This window comes from Triturus cristatus, chromosome 2_2 (genome assembly GCF_964204655.1).
Source record: "Triturus cristatus chromosome 2_2, aTriCri1.1, whole genome shotgun sequence".
Classification (NCBI taxonomy): Eukaryota; Metazoa; Chordata; class Amphibia; order Caudata; family Salamandridae; genus Triturus; species Triturus cristatus.
The window spans coordinates 826,557,661-826,575,706 of record NC_140582.1 but is presented as its reverse complement, the minus strand read 5'-3'; the positions used below and the strand labels follow the sequence as shown (position 1 = coordinate 826,575,706).

The following is an 18,046-nucleotide window of genomic DNA, read 5'->3' as shown; positions in this document are numbered from 1 at the left end:
AGTGTCTTTTAGAATAGCACTGGCTCTAGGCCTGGTCAGTCAAAGTCAGTTACCACCAGTACTCAGTAGCAAAAAGTTGGGTGCACAGGAGGACTTTCTCTTCCTATGTTGGCTCTTTCTGCATATCTCTTGCTTCTTCCTGCACTTTTCTTCATCTTGCTGGACTTCTGTTGCCTCTTCCTGCATTTGTCTTAGTTCATTCTGTGCCTTTGTTCCTCTTTCTTCACATGTCCTACCTCTGTAGGCATAGTTAGAAATTAGCATTTAAAAAATCCTTTGAAATTCACTGAAAAAAACATAGGTTTCAGGGACGTTATGGTTAGAAATTAGCATTAAAAAAACCTTTGAAATTCACTGAAAAACCATAGGTTTCAGGCATTTTATAGTTAGAAATTAGCATTTAAAAAAACATTGAAATTCACTGAAAAGAATAGAGGTTTCAGGGACATTATAGTTAGTTGGACATTTCACTCGTAAAAAAACAGTGAAATTCGGCCGTTATAATTAGTGCAGCTAACTATAACTCGCGCCCCCGCAATGCACCGCTGATGATGTCACATATTACATCATTCATGACATGGTAGTAACATAACTGATGACATCGCTGATGACATCATCCAGCGACTGTGTGTTTCTATGAAGTTTAAATATGTTTCATATATATGCCAAGGTGTATTGAAGAGTAAGTGGGTGTATAAGTATCTGGATGGAGGATTAAATAGGTGCGTGAGTGTATGAGTGAGTGATTAAATGTGTCTTACTGAATGCATGGGCTATTGACTAAACTGTGTGAATGTCTGTATCAGTGTGTCTGTTGTTGTGAAAGCTGCTGCATGGGTTGGTGAGTAGTTACATGAGTGTCTACATGGGTTATTGATTGGTTGCCTGAGTATCTGTATGGGTGCCTGAGAGTTTGTGTGGGTGGGCGGGGGGGTGACTTTGTGTGTAGATGTGTGAGTGGGTGATTCACTAGGTGTATGGGTTCAAGAGTGTGTCTGTGAAGGGCTGTATAGGTGAGTTAGTGTGTGTATTGCTGTGTTGCTGAGTGAATGGATGTCTTAGTGGAAGGGCCACCTCGCAGGCCCCCTAAGCCCCCGGGACTGCCACCTCCCCGGGGCTCTGTTTTATTAAAATAATGAAATAAATAAATGTGTGGGGGGCCTATTGTGCTGCCTTCCTCTGCTCAAGCATGGCTCAGAAGCAGGAGGGCAGAAATGTGTCTCTGGTCGGCAGCATCCATTTTGTGCTGTAAGACCAGTAGTCCTATGAAACTCGCTTCAGAAGGGTGGAATCATACCTCCCACACCAGTTACTGTTGTGGAGGTTTGATTCCAAGGTGTTTGACACCAAACTCGATATGTTTCTATGCAGCCGTTTTCGAGATAGCATTTACCGCGAGGTTATAATGCACCTCTACCTATATGCAGCCGCAGTCGGTAGTAGGAGTAACTGCAGGGCGGTGACATGGGGAGGGGGGTAGTAAACTATGGATTACGGGGGTTTAATAATATAAATTAATAAAACGAATTTCGTTGCCTGCCCTGCATCCCCAAATGCGATGCAGTGCATGCAACGAAATTTGTTTTATTAATTTATATGTTAACTTACCTGTACATCTCCGTAATCCATAGTTTACTACCCCCCACCCTGCCCCTCCTCCTCCCCACGTCACCGCCCTGCAGTTACTCCTACTACCGACCGCGGCTGCCTATATGTCTGGCTAAGTCACAAACAACCCCATGAGAATGGTCTCTGAAGGCTGCAGAGAGTCTCTGCTCATGCAGGGGCAGCCTCTCACATAAAACCACGCACCCTGCCTACATGATTGTTATGGCCTGCTATAGGTGTGACTTATAAGTTTTAAGTGTAGTGACAGATAGATATAGTAAACCTATATCTAATGTAAGTGGTGCCAGCACCAGCTTACACAGGCTGCAGTAGCAGACCTCGAGTTCTATTTTGCATGGCCGCCCATGGGTGGCATAATACATGCTTCAGCCCATGGGAGGCCTCTGGGGTACCTATGCGCTGGGTACATATGTACCATATACTAGGGTACCCCAGTATCCAATCTGGAGTGTACCAAAGTACATGTGACAATTTAAGGGAGAACACAGATAGACTGGGTTCCTGATTAGCAGGTTCCCAGTCAGACTAGTCAAACACAGTGAGGCATCAAGCAAAAAGTGGGGGTAACCATAAGAAGCAGGTACTACTTTCCTACAGTGGTCCCCGGAGCTCAATGAGCCTTAGGAGGGGGCCACATGCACCTCCTCTATTTAAATTTTTTATTTGCCTGCATGCCCCAGGGACCTGGCCCACCTGGGAGCTTAATTGAAGAGAAGTATTGGAGCCTTTTTTTCCAGTGGGAGCCATGGATCCAGCATGACACCAGCCTCAATTTTGTTTTTAAAAATGTTTTTTTGTCGCAGGTGGGGTCCTTATGGGACCCCCCCACCCAAGAGGCCTAGGGGGCCAGGGTATTTCCACCCTGACCCCTTCTCTTTGTTTTTAAAGTTTTTTTGTGTGACTTGGTTGGAGTCGAGTCCCAAAATGCCCGCGTACACTTCTTGGTTGAAGAGTTGGCACCCAATCACATTTCAGCAGGGGGACTGTCGGATCCTCAAAGGATTTGTGTCCCTCTATTGTTTTTTTTTTAATTTCTCAAAAAATACTGAACGGATTTACACTAAATAACAAAAAGTGTCCAAGAACTACCTTTCTGCCTAATTTGGTGGAATTACATCCAGTGGTTCGGGCTGTAGTCGTGTCTAAAAGTCTCGAAGTAAATGAACATTGGAAAAATATACCCCCTGATTGACAGATCACCCCAAAACATATACTTATATATATGTATATATATGTGTATATATTATCTACTGGCGGTCGCCAGTAGATAGTTATAGTTAGGACCGTGTTTCCATGGGAAATCCGCAACATTCTATTTGGAATAACTTTGGCGCCGGTTGACGAATCCTCGCAAAATAGGTGGGGCGCTCCGCTCCGCTCCTACCCTGAAAGTCTCGGGGGGATTCGTCAAGCGGGGGCTGAGAAAAAAGGGGGGTCCCAAAACGTGTTTTCCCCATGCAATTTTCCATAGGGACCTTTAGTCCAAGGTACAGCCCGAACGGCTGAACAGAATTACTTGAAATTTGGCAGAGAGGTAGTCCTCAGCTCAGGGAAGTGCCTTTTGCAGGTCTGGTGTCAATCTGTTCAGTAGTTCCTGAGAAAATCAAAAGTAAAATCATATATATATGTGGGCGGAGCCTAACCACACATCTCATCCTGAGATCTGATTGGCTGTCAGCACTACATCCAAGAAGTGTTGGCAGCCATCTTGGGACCAATATACATGAGAGCACCTCATTAAAAAGCATTGCAGTTAATAGAAGGTTTTAAGACTTTAGTTACATTATAAATCATTTGTTGATGGTACCATACTCATTTTAGGAATTGTGGTGTGTTCTAAGGTGATTTCACCATGTGAAAAAGCCTTCTGCTGGGATATTATGATTGAGAGAAAAATATTTTCTCATGCTTTTCCCACAGAGGTTTGGAAGGTGATCTATAAGCTAAACTGAGAGCTTATTTTCTGTAAATTCACATTATCTTTCTCAGTCATGTGAGAATGAAGTCTGACATTCTCAGTAAAACATGTACATCCAACAAGGGCAGAGACTGTCAGTTGATTCCTTTGTGTTCTACTGCAGCTTCCCAGAGTGTTCCAAAGAACAACTAGAGCGCTAACAGTCCTACTTATGATAAACGTATGGCACACCTGAAGCCATCTTGCTTGGATTAAAGTGGTAACTCTTAAAACATTTAATTTAAAAAGGAACAAAATGAGGGGGTTCATTTTTCCATAACAAGTATGATTAGTGCTGCAGAAAGAAAAACTAGGGCACATTTTGACTTCTGAAATCCTCTTTTATTTCATTAAAAAATTCTGACATGCAGACTGAAACATGCACTTTCAATACCAGCAGCAGTTTTCCCTGGTGAGCAGTAGCTTTACTACAGTGATCTAATGAGCAAAAAAAGTGCTAACATTCTGAATTTATGGCAAAGGTGTGACACATCTGAATGCCTTCTTGATGGAATCAAAGTAAAAAGCTGAAAGTATTTCCTACTGAGGAGACTGCAGTAAATGAGGAAATTAGGAAACTTCATAACAAATAAGTCTCCCAAGATGGCCACCAGAGACAAAAGAGCCCAAATGTAGCCCAAATATCACCCAGATGTAGCCCAAGTATAGCCCAATGACAGAATGTCCCAGAGTGTTCTTAAAAACAACTAGAGCGCTTACTGTCTTCATTATGACAAAAGTATAGCACACCTGAAGCCATCTTGATTGGAATAAACTGGTAACACTTAAAACATTTAATTTAAAAAGGAACACAATGAGGGGGTTCATTTTGCCATAGAAATTATGATTAATGCTGAAGAAAGAAAATGAGGGCACATTTTGAGTGACTTCTCAAATCCTCTTCTATTTCATTAAAAAATTCTGACATGCAGACTGAAACATGCACTTTTAATACCAGTAGCAGACTTCCATGGTGAACAGTAGTTTTACTACAGTGATCTAATTAGCAAATAGAGTGCTAACTTTCAGAATTTATGGCAAATGTGTGACATATCTGAATACCTTCACGATGGAATCAAAGTAAAAAACTGAAAGCATTTCCTACTGAGGAGACTGCAGTACATGAGGAAATTAGGAAACTTCATAACAAATAAATTTCCCAAGATGGCCACCGGAGACAAAAGAGCCCAAATGTAGCCCAAAATCACCCAGATGTAGCCCAAATATAGCCCAATGACAGAAGTGTGCAAAACACTTATTATTTTGTGTTTTTGCAGTGTTATATAGTGCAGACTTGTCAGGTATTGGAGTGCTTTACATGAGCATTGGTTACATCACACAAGAACAAATTCATTTTGGTTGTAGACCTGGGGAGACTAAGTGATTTGACCAGAATCACAGAATGTCGAGCTGAAGCAGAAACTCCAACCTGGTTCCCCAGTTGCAAAGTCTGCAGTTCTGGAAGTAACACCACATCCTCTCCCCTAAGTGCAACATTTAATCAAGTGGTCAACTGGATAAAAAAACATAAAGATAACAAATAATTTAAAAGTGCTTTGTCGCTATTTGAAAACTCAGAAAATATGTCCTTATTTTAGTCTTTTAGAGCACTAACCATAATTTTGATGCCAATAAGACCCTCTCATATATGTAATTTCTAAAGGAAATGCTCTAGGTATTACAGTTTTGATTACATCAAGATGACGTCAGGCGTTCCACACTTTTGTAATACATATGGAATGTTAGCAATCTAGTTGTTCATTAGGATACTGTTGAGAGGCAGAGGCCAGGGGCACGGACTCTGAAAATTGAAGGCAGGTAGGAGGGTGCAAAGGCAACAATTTGACCACACTGAGCAGGCAGGAAGGGCCGTGGCAGCACAACAGACTATGGAGGGCAGTGGAAAGGGGGGCAGGGGCAACAAACCAACAATACAGGACTTGTAAGAGAGGCTGTGGCAATGTAATAGACCATTGTGGGCAGAAGGAAGAGGCAATGGTAGTACAACCATACATGCCAACAGACCCAATTCAGCCAGGAAACGTCCAATGTTTTTAAGCTCAAATGGGCTTTATTTGATCTGTCTCCTGTCTACAATCTCCTCTTTTTCAATGTAACTCAAAGGGGAAAATCAATACCCCAGTTTTTTTTCAAAATCTCCCTCTTACCAAGTTCAAAATGTTCGCAAGTATGGTACATTGGATCATGGTAGGCAGGAGGAATTGGGGTAGGGACATGGACTGGGATAACAAAGGACCGGAGGGACATTGAGAGGTGCAGCAAACTGACCCTACAGGGCAGGCATCAGGGTTTGCAGCAGCACAATACACCACACAGGGCATGCGGGACGGGAGTGCAGCACAACAATCCATAGAAAGCAAGAGGGAGGGGACAGGACCATGCACATGGACAACAGAGAACAGAGGGGCAAGAGGCAATGGTAGCTAGCTGACCATAATGGACAGACAGGAGAGAAAGCTGCAGCATAACAGACCATAAAGGGCAGGAGGGACGGATCAGGGGCATTACAATGGAACAGACAAGCCAGGAGGGAGAGAGTAGGGGTCTGCACATGTAAACAGAGGGCTGGGGACAAGGGGGCAGAGCAGGAGCAGCAAGATAGCCATGGAGGTCAGGCAGGATGGGCACTAGAAGCAAGACACACCATGAAGAGCAACAGTGAGACTGTGATGGCATACACACAGACCATGGAGGGAAGGTGGGAGGGGGTCAGGGGCAGCCAACTGACCACACAGGGAAGGTGGGAGGGGCCATTGCAGCACAAAAGACCATGCATGGCAAGTGGGAGGGTTAGTGGCAGCACAATGGCTATGATGGGCAAGAAGGAGGGTGCAGGGGCATGCACAAAGGACGATGGAGGATAGAAGGGAGGGTCAGGACCTGTGCACAGACAAGAAAGTTCAGGGGAAGGGGCCTCCCAACAGACCGCACGGGGCAGGCAGGAGGAGCAGTTGCAGCACAACAGACCAGGGAGGGCAGAAGGGTGTGGCAGTACAATGAATCATGTAGGACAGGAGGAAGAGGATAGGGGCATGGCATGTGGACAGACAGGGTGGAGGTGGCAGGGACAGATTACAGTCATCTGACAATGCTATGCAGGTGGGAGGGAAGTGGCAGCTCAACAGAACACTCAGAGTAGATAGGAGTGGCAGGTCCATGGAACATGGTGGGCAAAAAGGATGGAGCAGGGGCATGCACAAAGACATCGGAGGGCAGGGGGAAGGAGAATAGGGGCAGCAAGCTAAGCACAGAGTTTAAGCAGGAGGTCAATGATGGGGCATAGAATTGAGCAATGGAGGGCAGCAGGAGGGGACTGGTACATCATACTAAATTGAGGGCAGTGGCAGCACATCAGACCATGCATGGCAGGAGGGAGGAGGCTAGTCCATGGATTCACACAACAGAGGAAAGGGAGGAGGGGGATGGGGCAGCAAGCTAACTGTTCAGAGAAGGCGGGTATTAGGAACTTTATTGTTTTTAAAACGTGTGTCTGTGCGAACTACTTAAAATATGAACAAGTATGCAGCATAATCTCACTTTTATTCAGGAAGAAGAGGACGTTTGTGACTGTGACTCCGGGCTCACTTGGAAGAAACACCCCCTGACCCTCCACCCCCTATCGCAAAATGTAATGCCCGTGAAAAGGGTAGGTGAACACAGTGTCATATAGAACATAGTCCTGAGAGCACGATTGATAATGAAAACTAGATATAGTGTATGGTATAAACTATGCACCAAAAAGTGTGATATAAGATGAACCGGGCGTGAAATATAATATGCAATACATTGTGCGCAATTACAGATTCATTGGAGAGCGCGAGATAGCACAGGCACTAGCGCGTGCTATGCGATGTGTGCCTTTGAGTGTAATATGCACAGGGCAGTGTTGTGTAACCTAACTAGTCTCTAAAGTTGTAATATAAAATATGTGCTGGGGAGTGTAACGTTGCATATGCACTGTGACAAAGATATGGATCCCAGATTGTAATATGTATGGGATAGCACTGTGCGTTATAACATAGGCATCGAGGAAGGCACGTTAGATGGGGCAATATAACCCGTGCGAAGACAAGTGTGGCATGACATATTCACGGGGTGGTTTTACAATGCACATGGGCTAGAGAGTGACATAGCATATGCACTAGCTGGTGGAATACAACACAGAGGTGTGTGGCACTCAGCAGGCAATGGTGGGTGTAACACAGCATTGGGCTCTGCCAGGAGCGCGCTGTGACTCTCAAGTGATGTTCGTCCCCTTTCCAGAGAGTAAAATAAAAAGTATTACACATCCGGCAGTGGATGTGTGTTTTATTAATCGTGAGGGGGGTTTCTTACATAGTTTTGGTCGAATTTTTGTCGAATCCCCTTTGAATGGCTTGGTGTGCATGTGTATTAAATGTGCCCGTCAATAGCTACCCATGTTTGTATAAATAAACGACAAGGGTGTCTACCGGGAGTAGGCACGGTAGGGCATCAGACATGTCAGAGCTTCACTAGTGGTGTAAATACATTCCACGTGGATTCATTGTATGCATAGTCGCCTTTTAATGAATATCACTCAAATCGTCATGGTGATAGGTACGTACGGTTTGTCCAGCATGTCCTAGGTGTGTCTATAAATATATATATTTTTAAAATAATAAAAAACGGTGGCCGGCCCTGGGGATTGGGGTAAAAAAATATAATTAGGAGACAGGCCCTGGGGGATGGGGTCATCAGGGCCAATAAATTAGAATAAGAAGGGGAACCACACAGCCCCCTTCTTCAAAAATTAAAATAAATAAAAGACTGGCATCGTGCCGGAGGCCACGCCCCCTCCTTGCAGCACTCTGCAAACGCGCCCCCTGGCGAGTTGTAAGTTGGGGAATTAATTCCTCTTCAATACTTAGGGTCCCTGAGGGCCAACTAGCCCAACAGGCATCTCCAGTATGCGCCAGGGAGCTGCGCTGCAGACAGGTGTTCGGAGGCCAAGCCTTTTTTTACACCTCTCTGCAACGCAGCTCTGTGGCGCTTACTGGAGGTACCTAGTGGTCTAGTTTGACCCTAGGGACCCTTAGGATTCAAGGGGACTTAATCTCTCAACTTAGAACAGCCACAGGGCGCGTTTACACAGTGGTGAAGGGAGGGGACGGGGCCTGAGGTGACGTGTGCAAACACGCACTATGGCACGTTTTAAATTGGGGATATAATTTCCCTTCAATACTGAGGGCCCCTGGGGCTAATTAGCCCACCAAGTGCTTCCAGTAAGCGCCACTGAGCTGCATTGCAGAGAGGTGGTCAGGCCGTGCCACTTTTTACACCTCTCTGCAACGCAGCTCTGTGGCACTTACTGGAGGTACCTAGTGGGCTAGTTGGACCCTAGGGACCCTCAGGATTCAAATGAACTTAATCTCCCAACTAAAAACGGACACAGGGCGTGTTTACACAGTGGTGAAGGGAGGGGACGGGGCCTGAGTTAACGTGTGCAAAAACGCCCTGTGGCCTGTTTTAAGAGGTAGTTTTAATCCCCCTGCCCTATTTTATACTAGGGGCTTACAGAGGAGGTCATGCTAATCACAGGGGGACCCCAACGCATAATGTTCCCTAGTGTATGTAGGTGTTTTCACTGTATTCTAAGTGTCTTTTAACATAGCACTGGCTCTAGGACTGGTTAGTCAGACTCAGTTACCACCAGTATCGTCTGAAAAAGTTGAGGGTACAGGATGATTTTGCAACAAGGATTCTTTCTGCTCTTCTTTTTGTTCTTTCTGCACGTTATCCTTCTTCCTGCACTTTTCTTCGTCTTTGAGGACTTCTGTTGCTTCTTTCTGCACTTCTTTTTTTTCTTTCTGTGCATTTTTTCTTCTTTCTTCACATGTCCTATCTCTGTAGGCATAGTTAGAAATTAGCATTTAAAAAACCTTTGAAATTCACAGAAAAACCATAGGTTTCAGGCACGTTATAGTTAGGAATTAGCATTTAAAAAACCTCAGAAATTCACTGAAAAAACCATAGGTTTCAGGGGTGTTATAGTTAGCTGGACTTTTCACTTATACAAAACCATTGAAATTCCCCCGTTATAGTTCGTTCAGCTAACTATAACTCGCGCGCCCGCAATGCACTGCTGATGACGTCACATATTACATCACTCATGACATGGTCAGTGACATCACTCATGACATCACTGATGACATCTCAAATGACATCACTGATGACATCACTGATGACATCATCCTTGTGATAGAGTGGCAGACCTCCTCTCACCCTAATATAACCTTTGATACACACATTCAAAAATAGAGACGAAAATTTTCAAAACAATGGACATACCAATACCAGTTACAACAACCTCTTCAGTAATTCTAAGATCCACATACACATCCACTCATTCACCAACAGTCCTATACAGTCACTCATACATGTACTCACTCATCAGATGTACTCATACACCTATACATCCTGTTACACAATGCCACTCATCCATAGAGTTACTCACACACATAGTCACTCATGCTAATAAAGAATCAAACATACATTTACTTGCATATACAGTTATACACACACCACCACACTTACTTCTACAGAAACTTACACATACTTAGTCTTTTAAACAATCACTTATAGAAACACATACTTATTCATACAGGAACTCTTTCAATCTCTCACTCTCACATGTACTCACTTATATACACCAGTAGTCACATATACTAGTTTAAAACATATGTAGTTACTCATAAAGACACTATTGAGACAGTCATTCACTCACTAACACACCCATACACACACTCATCCACCCATACAGTCCTGCACACATGCTGTCTTCAACACATACAAACAGTGAGTTACTCATTCATGCACCTATGCACTACGTAATACCCCCCACCGAACCATGCAGACACTCAGACTGATACTCAAAAAACCAACTAATAACCTATATAGACACCCATGTAGCTACTCACCAACCCATGCAGCCACTTATACACAAAGTGAGAGACTGATACAGATATTTACATATTTAAACATTACTCACTAAGCCATGTATTCACTATGATACACTTAATCAGTCAGTTACACAATCAATTTTTCAAAAACAAATCATCCATTTAGACACTTATACACCCATTTATTCTTCCATCGACCTTGAGATATACATATATAAAACATATTTAATTTTCAGAAAAACAGACATTCACTGGATGATGTAATCAGTGATGTCATCAGTGATGTCATTTGAGATGTCATCAGTGATGTCATGAGTGATGTCACTGACCATGTCATGAGTGATGTAATATGTGATGTCATCAGCAGTGCATTGCGGGTGCGCGAGTTATAGTTAGCTGTACTAACTATAACGGGGGAATTTCAATGGTTTTGTATAAGTGAAAAGTCCAGCTAACTATAACACCCCTGAAACCTATGGTTTTTTCAGTGAATATATATATATATATCGTGAATGTGCATACATATGGCGTTAGCAATAGTAAATCTATTTATATATTTAAATACTTACATTGTGGTAGTTGATATTCTGTCTATAATGTTTTTCTAGAATGCTATTTTTGTATTTGTTATTCTGGCATTCAAAATTGATATGGACTGTTTCCTATGTATTTCTCTACGGTCCTTATCAAATTCTCATCCCTGAAAGCCCTTGCAAACTGAAGTAAAACTTTCAAGCATATCACCCTATGTTGTCCTACAAAAATAAAATTGCTAGAATATCAACCCACACAATATCTTGAATGAAAGCATATGCACTAAAGTATACATTTCATATTCTTAGCCATACCACATCTAAATCTCTTGAAAATATTGTTTTTTGCACCTGAGGATTTTGACAAAATTAAATCTAAAATGTATTCAATTAAATTTGACAAATTAATAAGGTTTAAGTAGAACACATGGCAAGTTCATTGTCAATCATGATAAATATGCAATACATTTATCACATGACTTTTATGGTATTATATTCTTCTTTCATTGAAACAACAACTTTACTTTGTAACCTACATTTGATTAATTTCTGAACAATATTTTGCTATCATCTATAGCTCATTATTATAACAATGGTATCATAACAAACCCTTGTGATGTGGAACCTTTACCCTTGATCCTTTTACTCCAGTGTGCCATATGTATCTTGGCCAAGTGGGCTAGCATTGCCAATTAAGCAGGTGAAAAATAAATGAAAACTATTAGTAATATGATGTATATATTATCTTACCAGTGTTTAAAGTAGTCAATATTTTTACTATGATGTTTTTATAGGATGATTGTTTAAAGAAGATATTATGGGAGAATGCCCCATCTCAATCACCTACAAAAGGAATATGACCTTTCTAGCTTATTTCCTTATGTGTGTGGACACTTAGGACATAGCGAAACAGTTAAAATTCATACAGCAGCTAGTAAGTAATATAGCCACCTCCCAACTGTATCTAGGAATCTCAGGCATGTACTTGTCTGAGATCAACCAGCAACTGCCTTTCTCCCTCTCACATTATACATTTCACATACCGCAATCAGGACTGGGCCTAGTTTGCAGGGTTCTGCATAGCGAAAATCGTAAAAGTGACAAAAAAACCTCTGTTCGTGCTGACCTTCCTGCCGCTCAAGTAGAAATTCTACCCAAGCTGCAGCTCGCGCTCACCAACTTACCATTTGCGACCACAAGCGGGGTACAAACTCAGCACTATGCAGAGTGGAGTTTAATACACTCCGTGAGCTTTATGAAGTGTGAAGTGGAGAAAACTCCGCGAACGGAGAAGAGTTCACCGCCCAGGTCTAAGTCTGCAATACTATATACCTCTCCAAGGAAAAGGATTGAAGCAAGACATTTTCTCATTGGAACTAAACTAGTACCCACAACAAGTTGTGACTTACTTGTGATACTGTGCTATAAACTTTTCCCCAGTCCTAATCAATGCCACAATGTAAGGAAACATGATTTGCAGTTGCATGAATTGTCCAGTATAGAGAGAAAGCAAGCACTATAAATACACAAACAAATAAGTCCTTTGTGAATGCTGTATGCCCTAATTCTTATCAATGTTTTACTGGTCATATTGGGCCTCAAATTAAGTATACACTTTAACAGCCTCTTACATTATGTAATGGTGAATTAATACATACATGCATTGGAAATTCACAATATCAGGAAACCTGTTAAAACTTACTGATGTCTTATGTTTTGCCTCCTTTTCTTTAACTTTCATTCTTGATCTGTTGCTAGTGAAATAATGTAATGTCCCATATTCCACTAATGCAGCAAATATGAAGATAAAGCACACTGAAACAAAGAGGTCCATTGCTGTAATATAGGACACCTTGGGTAGTGACTTCCTTGCAAAAGTACTAAGAGTTGTCATCGTCAAAACTGTAGTTATTCCTAGGAAGAAGAAGGAATACAATTCTAATGAACCAATCAGTCATACATGTTGTGGATCATTAATATCAGCTCCTAAACTTTATTGCACTAAAGACCAGCTTAGAAAGGACAAAATATCTGAGTACAACAGGTGCATTGTTTTTCTGTCAATGGGTGATCCACAGTTGAACGCAATATTGTATCTCTGGTCAGAAAGGATGAGGTTGTGAACTATGCCTTGGGCCAAGTCCTGTGTGAGTGACAGTGACTGCAGTGATGTGATATGTGTATCTCTGCATGAAAGTTACTGTTGAGAATATGTATGTAAACTCCAGAGGTTTTCAGAGTCAGAGACATTTCTTCTTCTAGAATGAGGAGCTCATGGGGAGCGGATGTAGCCTTATGGCTAGAGCGGGCGACCTCAAAGCTGGGGAACTGGGTTCGAAGCTCGGCAATGACGCTCAACATTCTGGAATTCTGGGCAAATCGTTTAATCTCCCTGTGCCTAACAAAAAAATGAATGTGTCCATCTGTAACGAAATTGGTGCTCATGTAAAGTGCTCTGATACCCCATGTCTAGGGTCTAGTTTGTGCTGTATAAAACTCAACAAAAAAAAATTATGAACCATGGGTAGTCTTTTAGGCCTTAGTAAAGCCAAGCCTAAAGTGTATGAAAGGTAGGTGAACAGTCCTCTCTCCTGGAGGACACAAGAGAGTAGGAGGGCCTGGTCCTAGAGGATAAACCGAATGCTCACGGATGAAAGGGATTGACATATAGGCAGTAGACTATATTCACATGGCTGTTCATTTCAGAACCACTTATAACCATTTGCAAAGTACAGATGTTGGAGAGAAGCCAAGACAGATAGATTCCTCTGTAGACAGTATGTGGATTCTGCTGTTGTGGCTACCAACTCAGGTGGGCTATTTTTTTGGGTACTTTAGGATCTGGATTCAGTGACATGAAAAAAGACATTTTCATGACACTGGAATTCCCAGGATAGGAGGTCTTGGCAAAGACCGTTAGTTGGTTGGACCCTTGGGAGATTAGGTCACTTCACAGCTTGCTGCATTTTTTTGGCAATTGTTTTGGTGGGCTTTGGTCCACCAAATAGAGAATAGTGCCCATGGTGATAATTAAAGTTGGGAATATTGCCTTTTCGCTGACTGACTCAAAAAGGACAGTTATGCAAGAGACCTAGGGTTTATGCTTTTACATGTATGTGAGAGCCAGGTACCATAAATAATTAATACATCCAATGCTTTCTCATTCGAGGGGATGAGAAAGTAACATTCCACAAACCTACTTTCTACATCTTGTCATTGCACCAATGTCAGATTCACATACAAGGTCTCTTCTGTCCTCATTCTCATCCTGATGTTTACTTCAGGGTCAGCACTGGTCTCACTGTACAAGAAGGTGTGCAACCCATTTATTCACTGTCTGGCAACTAGTCCCTTTTAAGGTTTTCCACTATAGCTGTATTTTGTCACTTGGTCTCAGCATCCCACACCTTTGTTTTATTTCTCCATATTCTATCCCTCGGTTCCTCTACCCCTGCACTTTGGTAAGGGGTGCTGCTTCCTTTTCCTCCCTCTGCAGGTACTGGTGCTTGTATCAGAGACATTTACCTAATTGCTTGGAATATGCTTGGAGCGACCCTTGACCTTCTGGTAGGTCGCTCCCCCCGCTGCAGCGCCACCTGCACCCCCGCTGTCTGCTGCCGCCGATGGAATTCGAGGCCCTCCACCACCCGCAGGCTTCCACCTGCGCCTCATCCCTGGTGGCCAGTGGTGGCCTTGGTACGTTTTTCCAGTGTTCCATTGCTGCCTGTTGCCTTGAATCCTGATCGTCGCTCTGCTCAGTGCCCCCTGCCCCCCGCTCGCCTCTCTGATTTGTGCCCCTCCTATCTTGTATTGTGTATCCTAATCGCCGCTCTGCTCTGTGCCCCCTGCCCCCCGCTCGCCGCTCTGCTTTGTGCCCTTCCTATTTTATATTGTGTATCCCGATCGCCGCTCTGATTGTGCCCCCTGCCCCCCGTTCTGCTTTGGACCCTTCCTATTTTATATTCTGTATCCTGATCGACGCTCTGCTTGTGCCCCTTGTATTTTGCATTTTGTTTTCTGATCACCGCTTGCTCTGTGCCCCTTTGCTTTTGTACACCTTTGCTCCTCTGTGCCCCGCACCGGTCTCCCTTCCTCCGCCCCCGCCGCTGCCTCCACTCCGGCCCCACCCCCTCCGCGCCCATTCGCCACACCCGTCCCTCGCCTCCCAGCTGCTCCTCCCTCCCCACCTCCCCATATATGGTGGCCGCTGCGCAGTGAGGAGAGCGACCCTTGACCTTCTGGTAGGTCGCCCCCCCCCCGCTGCAGCGCCACCTGCACCCCCGCTGTCTGCTGCCGCCGGTGGAATTCGAGGCCCTCCACAACCCGCAGGCTTCCACCTGCGCCTCATCACTGGTGGCCAGTGATGGCCTTAGGTACATATTTCCAGTGTTCCATTGCTGCCTGTTGCCTTGTATCCTGATCGCCGCTCTACTCTGTGCCCCCTGCTCACTGCTCTGCTTTGTGCCCCTCATATCTTGTATTGTGTATCCTAATCACCGCTCTGCTCTGTGCCCCCTGCCCCCCGCTCGCCGCTCTTCTTTGTGCCCCACCTATTTTATATTGTGTATCCCGATCGCCGCTCTGCTCTGTGCCCCCTGCCCCCGCTCGCCGCTCTGCTTTGTGCCCCTCCTATTTTATATTGTGTATCCTGATCACCGCTCTGCTTGTGCCCCCTGCCCCCCGCTCGCCGCTCTGCTTTGGACCCTTCCTATTTTATATTCTGTATCCTGATCGACGCTCTGCTTGTGCCCCTTGTATTTTGCATTTTGTTTTCTGATTGCCGCTTGCTCTGTGCCCCTTTGCTTTTGTACACCTTTGCTCCTCTGTGCCCCGTGCCGGTCTCCCGTCCTCCGCCCCCGACGCTGCCTCCCCTGCGGCCCCGCCCCCTCCGCGCCCATTCGCCACACCCGTCCCTCGCCTCCCGCCTCCCAGCTACTCCTCCCTCCCTACCTCCCCATATATGGCGGCTGCGCTGAAGGCGCGCTTAAGGCAAGCCCGTCTGCTCCCGTCCGCACCTGGACCGCGCCCAGCACCAAAACACCTGGCCCCCATACTTACCAGGATGACTACCTCCGCTACGACGCCAAGGAGGAATCGCCATTGTCCACAAAAACACCATCAAGATCTCAACAAACACCACTGACACCCTCAGCATAGCCGAACAAATGCACTTCCAGATCCACACGAGCCCAAAGACCACCTTAAGAGGCACCCTCGTCTACAGACCTCCAGGAACCCGGCCTCAATTCTGTGACTCCATCGCCAACCTCATCAGCACACACACGCTGACCTCCACCGACTACATCCTCCTCGGAGACCTGAACTTTCACCTGGAGAACAACAATGACAGCAACTCCTCCACCCTGATCGACAATCTCGCCAACCTCGGACTGAAACAGCTCATCACAACGCTGACCCACAATGCCGGCCACACGCTAGATGTCATCTTCTCCTCAAACCCCCACAATACCTTCAGCCACGCCTCCGAACTCACCTGGACAGACCACCACTGCATCCACTTCTCCTTCCGAAAACCACCCACACACCACCGCACCCTACAGACCCCCCCGCCACCGCTGGGGCAAAATCACTGAAGAACAACTACAGACAAACCTCGCACTCAACACCCCGACGACTCCAACCCACCCAGATGAAGGGGCACTCGCCCTCGAACGCTGGATGAACGACTGCGCCAACACCATCGCTCCTCTGAAAAGCCCCACCAACGCAGACACCAGCAGAAGAGTCAGTTGGTTCGCCCCGGAACTCCTCAACTCCAAACGCACCTGCAGAAAACTGGAAAACATATGGCACAACGAAAAGACGCCAGACAGCCACACCGCCCACAAAGACGCTATCCGCAACCACTACCACCTCATCAGGTCCGCCAAAAGAACCTCCTTAATAAGACCACCTTGACAACAACGCACACTACAGCAAGGAGCTCTTCACCATCGTGAAGGAACTCTCCAACCCCAGCTCCAACGCGAACGACATCCCACCATCGCAAGCCCTGTGTGACTCCTTCGCCACCTTCTTTCACCAGAAAATCACCAACATCCATGACAGCTTCAGACCCCAGACGACCCCTACTGACCACACCGACTCACCGCACCCCACCGCCCACGATACCCTGACAACCTGGGCCAACGTGAGCATCGAGGACACAATCAAGACCATGGGAACAGTCCACTCCGGATCCCCATCCAACCCTCTCCCGCACCACATCTTCAACAAAGCCAGCAAGTCAATCGCTCCCGACCTGCACAAAATCATCAACGTCTCCTTCGAGACCGCCACCTTCCCTGAGATCTGGAAGCACGCAGGGATCAATGCCCTACTGAAGAAACCCAAGGCGGATCCAAGCGACCTCAAGAACTTCCGGCCCATCTCCCTTTTTCCGTTCCCAGCTAAGGTCATCGAGAAGATAGTAAACACCCAGCTCACCTGGCACCTCGAAGACAAAAACATCCTTTTCCCATCCCAATCAGGATTCTGCAGCAACCACAGCACCGAGACCGCCCTCATCCCCACCACAGACGACATCAGGATCCTGCTAGACAACGGCGAGACGGTAGCCCTCATCCTCTTGGACCTCTCCGCCACCTTCGACACCGTCTGCCACCTCACACTATGCACACGCCTTCACAACACAGGGATTCGTAACAAGGCCCTGGACTGGACCACCTCCTTCCTCTCCGGCAGAACGCAGAGAGTCCGCCTCCCCCCCGTTTCGATCCAAGGCCTCCGAGATCATCTGTGGCGTCCCTCAAGGATCCTCCCTCAGCCCGACACTGTTCAATGTCTACATGGCACCACTAGCACTCATCGCCCGACAGCACGACCTCAACATAATCTCCTACGCCGACGACACTCAGCTAATCCTCTCCCTCACTAAGGACCCCCTCACCGCCAAAGTCAACCTCCACCAGGGAATGAAAGCCGTCGCCGACTGGATGGAGGACAGCCGCCTCAAACTGAACACA

At 45.5% G+C, this 18,046-nt stretch overlaps 1 protein-coding gene across 1 annotated transcript in view; it reads right to left on the bottom strand.

The window, feature by feature from the left end:
• The window catches only part of LOC146862838 (gamma-aminobutyric acid receptor subunit gamma-1-like), a 644,159-nt gene that overhangs the window by 3,631 nt on the left and 622,482 nt on the right, over positions 1 to 18,046 (bottom strand). Inside the window, exon 8 of the mRNA XM_085643311.1 lies at positions 12,763 to 12,974. Within this exon, the coding sequence (XP_085499437.1) occupies positions 12,763 to 12,974 (212 nt within the window). The remainder of the gene's footprint in view (positions 1 to 12,762; positions 12,975 to 18,046) is intronic.